At 47.1% G+C, this 4,937-nt stretch overlaps 1 protein-coding gene across 1 annotated transcript; it reads left to right on the forward strand.

Annotated features, from left to right (window-relative positions):
* Positions 1–3,692: 3,692 nt before the first annotated feature.
* blacat1 (BLACAT1 overlapping LEMD1 locus) lies at positions 3,693–3,827 on the forward strand. The gene has a single exon (XM_078283376.1). It carries the CDS (start codon positions 3,693–3,695, stop codon positions 3,825–3,827), a length of 135 nt encoding a protein of 44 aa, XP_078139502.1.
* The last annotated feature ends 1,110 nt before the right edge of the window (positions 3,828–4,937 follow it).

Consider the following 4,937-nt stretch of genomic DNA (forward strand, 5'->3'; position numbering starts at 1 on the left):
TCTCTTTGAGCATCGCTTTCTCCATTTTCTTTTTTCCTTCCCTTTATGTCTCACTTCTTCTTATCTTTACGTGTCTCTCCAGCTCTCTCGCCCTCCCACTCCCCCCTTCTTGTTCCAAATGCTGTCCCTCGAAAAGAAAGGATTCCCCTCCAGACTGCAAAGAAGCTCACCAGATATACAGTAGACTTCAGAGGATTGCGTTGGGGTTTTCGACCGATATGGGTTTTGGAAGGCCGATACCAGCACCGATATTATTGATTTGTTCTCAACAATCTATGAATTCGACCATTTTCAGTGTTTCCCCCAGAATTGTATTCTTGTCAGGGTGGAAAAGCCTCTGAAACAGCATTTAGACCATCATGGGACACTAAAACTCTCCACTGAACCTCAGACTTTATGGCATTACTGCCTTTAAATGAAGAATTAAGCTACAAAAACATCATCTAACAATGAAATTATCAAATATTATCAATGCAGTTTTCCCATTTTTAATAAAAGGCCAATATCGGCCAACCGACATATCGGTCTCACCCTGGTTTGCATCCAGCGAAGCTTCGCTCACGCATCGTGCCACGCGGCGTACGGGCCTCTAGCTGTACATTTATGTGTGTATTTGTGGATGCACGTGGGCTGCCTTGCCCCTCTCTCTCTCTCTCTCTCTCTCTCTCTCTCTCTCTCTCTCTCTCTGTCTCTCCCTCTGTTAACGTTGACTCATCCATATTCAGCCAGTTAATAATTCAGAGGGTCTGCAGGCTGTGTTTTCATCTGTCTCATCTCCGCGCTCGCCTGCGAACGCACCCCTCGTAATTACACACCACAAAAACAAGACACCGCCACCGACTCGGCTGGCTGGGAGCGTGGCTGGCCGGGATGGGAGAGAGAGCGAGCGAGCGAGCGAGGGGGATAACTCCAGGAACAGAGAAGGGAAGGGGAGGGGAGGGATCGGGAGGATGGGGGGGGGGGGGGGGGTAGTAGAGATCGAAGGACGAGGGTGGGGAGGGATTGGCGGATACACAGGAGACGAGAAGGAGACACAGCGGAGAGAGGTGTCTCAGCACTGTTGTAAATCCTCTGCAGGGCCTTGTAAGCTGTCAGCCGAGCCGAGGGTGTTAAAGGCATGCAGCGCCGCGCACGTACGCACGCGCACGTATGTACGTACACGGATCAATGTGGCGGCGGCGGCGGCGGTGGCGGCGCAGAGGTGGGGGTGAAAAGAGAAAAGTTTGCTCCTGCTACCGGCGTGACTGGCTCGCTGCTGTGTTTTATGGCTTTCTATTCCTATGTGATTTTCTCTGGCATGTCACATAGGGTCTAAAGCCATTGGGTACAGAGTGGGAGATCTGCAGAGGAGGATTAGATGGATATATGGAATGACAGAGGAGGGATAAAAGGAGGGCAGAGCGAGGTTTAATAGCACACACACACACACACACACACACACAGTATATGCTCACATACGTACGTATATGCGGAGACACACTGCATGGCCCGAGGCGTTTTAGTCTCCGCTTGCAGGCAGCCCAGAGTCTGGCTCAGCTAATTGCCACCGTGTGAGACAGGTTGAGCCGCGTGTCAATCCCTATGGCCACACACACACACACACACACACATACTTGCACACAAATGCACACACACCAACACACACACGTGTAGAGACACTTTATGTTTGGTCTGTGTCTGTGTTTTTGTCACCCACTCGCGCTCTCTCTCTCGCAGGAGCGCTCTCTTTTTTTTCTGGCTTTACACACACACACACATACACACAAATGCACACACACACACACACACACACACACACACACACTCCCCAGCCAGGCTTGCTAGTGCTGACTCAGGTTGGTATTTAATGAAGCTCTCAGTTTCACCGCCCGTCTCCTAATCTCAATGCTTGTCTGTGATTGGCTGCTAGCACACTGGCAAAAAATGTTAACGTTGGGAGTTTCTTCAGTGAGCCAAGACTACTTTTGGCTGTGTGTGTGTGTGTGTAGGTGTGTGTGTGTGCGTGAGAGAGAGAAAGAGAAAGAGAGTAACTGAAGTGCAAATGCTATCCTTTAGATGTTCAGGTGAAGAAAAATATGAGAAGAAATGTAATGGACAATACGGTTTTTTTCCTCCTCCCTGAGTGGCAGGGCTCAATAGGCTGCCATGCCAATCTTTACTGCAGTGTGTGTGTGTGTGTGTGTGTGTGTGTGTGTGTGTGTGTGTGTTTGTTAGCAAAAGTCCAGGCTGACCTATTGATTGACCCTCAGCAACTTTCTCTGCACTGAGATTCTCACTGACAGCACTGCAAAAACGTGCATGAACACACACACACACACACACACACACACACACACACACTGTCTAGAGGATTATATCGAGCTGTCTGCTACATACATCCTTGACTCGAGCCTCCTGCAGTATTATATCAATTTATCAGGGGGTACAGGTGAAATAGATGGTGGTAAATCTGAGAAGTGTGAGATTTGAAGCCACCGACATGACAGCAGTTTCCTGGGGTTCCATTCCCACCGGGGCCTCCAGTAGACCTTCGTCCCACGGCAGCCATTTTGAATTTACGTCACGCTCGGGGGGGGGAAACTCTACCCGAAAGAAGCTGGGCTGGCTGGGCTACAAACATGCACTTCATACAAACCTGAATCATTTCACAGATTACCCACTGAAAAGCATGTTAGAAACGAATGAATCTGAAGGATATAGGTTCACATTTTAATATTTGTTTATTTGTTTATTTGTTTATTTGTTAGGATCCCCATTAGCTTTGCCCTAAAGCACAGCTAGTCTTCCTGGGGTCCACATTTAAAAACATACATTAAACACTACAGTCAACACAAATGGCAAACATAAACATAAACATAAGACATATATCAAAAAAAACATTAATATGTATGAGTAAAACTTACACTGATGACTCTCTCAACAGTTACCGGCAAAAACTACAAATCTGTATATGCATAGCATCCTACAAATATGATGTTCCTAGGTGTTTCCTTATTTGCTATATTTGCTAGCTACCAGAAACTAGCAGAACTAGCTAGTTAGCTACTAACTAGCTAGTAAGCTAGCTAACTTCTCTGCTAAATTCAAGCAGTTGTTGTTGTTCCCAATTGCTAACTATATTATATTGATAACTGTTTATCTTAACATCACTGTGTTGAAGTAATGCTAGCTATATGCCAATCTTCTGGGTAGTGTTTCCCTCCCCGAGTGTTCAAAATGGCCGCCGTGTGAATAAGGTCAGTGCTAAAGATGGATGCACTCATGGTAGCCTATAAGGCGTTATGGATAAAAGCCTCCACCAAATGGTGTGGCATGGCAACTGCACTTAATATATTTACTTAAAAAAAATAATTTTAACTGTAAAAGTGAAACAATGTAGCCTAATTATGCAAGGAGAAATCTCTTCATCTTAAACTTTAACCGCCTAAGCAGTCTACTCAGAAAACTCACCGTGGCTTCATATGCACAAAGAATAAAAGTTTCCTTTCTTTTTCTTTGATTTCAGATTTCAAAAGACGTCTCGGAGACGACTCCTTGCACTGTGATATCTTGGCTGTGACTGGCAGATTACCAGATGAGGGAGACATGTTTTAACGCCTCCTCCCTCCCTCTCTACCTCCCCCCCCCCCCCCCCCCCCATTCCTTCCCTCTCCCTCCGCAGGTTCACGTGGATGCGGCGCGTCAGATAGGCCATGCCCTTCACCTTCGCCTGCTTCTGTGGCCTGAACGGCTTCTGCCGCAGGCGGAAGAAGAAGAAAAAGGAGGCGACGGAGGAAGAGGAAGGCAAGGAAGTGGAACGACGGAGGGATCAGGAGACGGAGGTGTGACGGGGGCGTCGCCGGTTTGCGCTCGCCCCGTCTCCGTTGGCGCTTTATCCTTTAACAGACTGTGACGCTGGTTGAATTATGGCCCTGAGTACTGCTGCTCAGAACAGACTATTTATGATATTATGTATGAGGATGCTATAACAGGGATGGGTAAACAGGCTTCAGCGTGCACTGGCTTTTATTTAAGACCAGAATTAATGGGGCATTTGACTAATAATTCAGTTGAATACTATTTTACTTTTAACTTGAATTGATTCTGCCGTCAAGCTTTTCACTCTGGTCTTTACTTGATAGTGAGATAGTGTAATAACCAAATATTTTTTCCAATACTATCCGTCACTGAGGCTTCGGGCCATGCTTACTTTATCCCCCTTTAATACGACCGACTGGTCTCCACCGCCTCTACGCCGTCTTGAGCCGCATTACTCAAGATGGGAAGGCGAATCAGGTAGAATATTGATGCAAATAAAAAGCTTGTGTACTCTCAGGACTTACCCATCCCTGCAGCAGTCCAATTTTCCCTGGGCAGCTGACTGAGAACTTTGCTTCTGCTGATGTGATTCCATAAAAAAAAAAAAAAAAAAAAAAAATCTCATCTGTTTGATTCGCTCCTCGCCATAGTAGGTGTTCTGTAAAAGGTGTAAAGAGGTGGCGGCTCTAAGAAATCCATTATTTCTCCCGGTCACACCTCTCAGTGACGGCCCATCTCTGCCTCTCCGCCTTAATCGCAGCTCCACGGCGGCTGAATTGGAGCCAAATGCTCCGCCGCGTTCTGCACCTTTTCACCTAGCTGCTTATGTCAGTTCAACTTAGTGAAAACTTCAGCGGAGTGAGAAAGTGTACAGTAATTTCCAAAGTCACCCATGGAGGGCCAGAGCCCATCTCGCTTTTCACGCTGAGCTGGGCCCGATCTGAAGCCGAGCAGCTGTCCAATCAGCGGCTTAGCTGGAGTGTGAAGATGGAAGTCATAGGTCAGAATGAGCAACAGCATTTGCGAGAAGTCCCTCCTCTGATGCCGTAGCGGCTCTGTCTCATTAATAGGCGGACAAGTAATTACAAACACACACACCAATGCAGACCCATCAATTAATGTCCTCCGGTGGGAGTGGA

This window comes from Centroberyx gerrardi, chromosome 5, assembly GCF_048128805.1.
Source record: "Centroberyx gerrardi isolate f3 chromosome 5, fCenGer3.hap1.cur.20231027, whole genome shotgun sequence".
In the NCBI taxonomy this organism is placed as follows: domain Eukaryota; kingdom Metazoa; phylum Chordata; class Actinopteri; order Beryciformes; family Berycidae; genus Centroberyx; species Centroberyx gerrardi.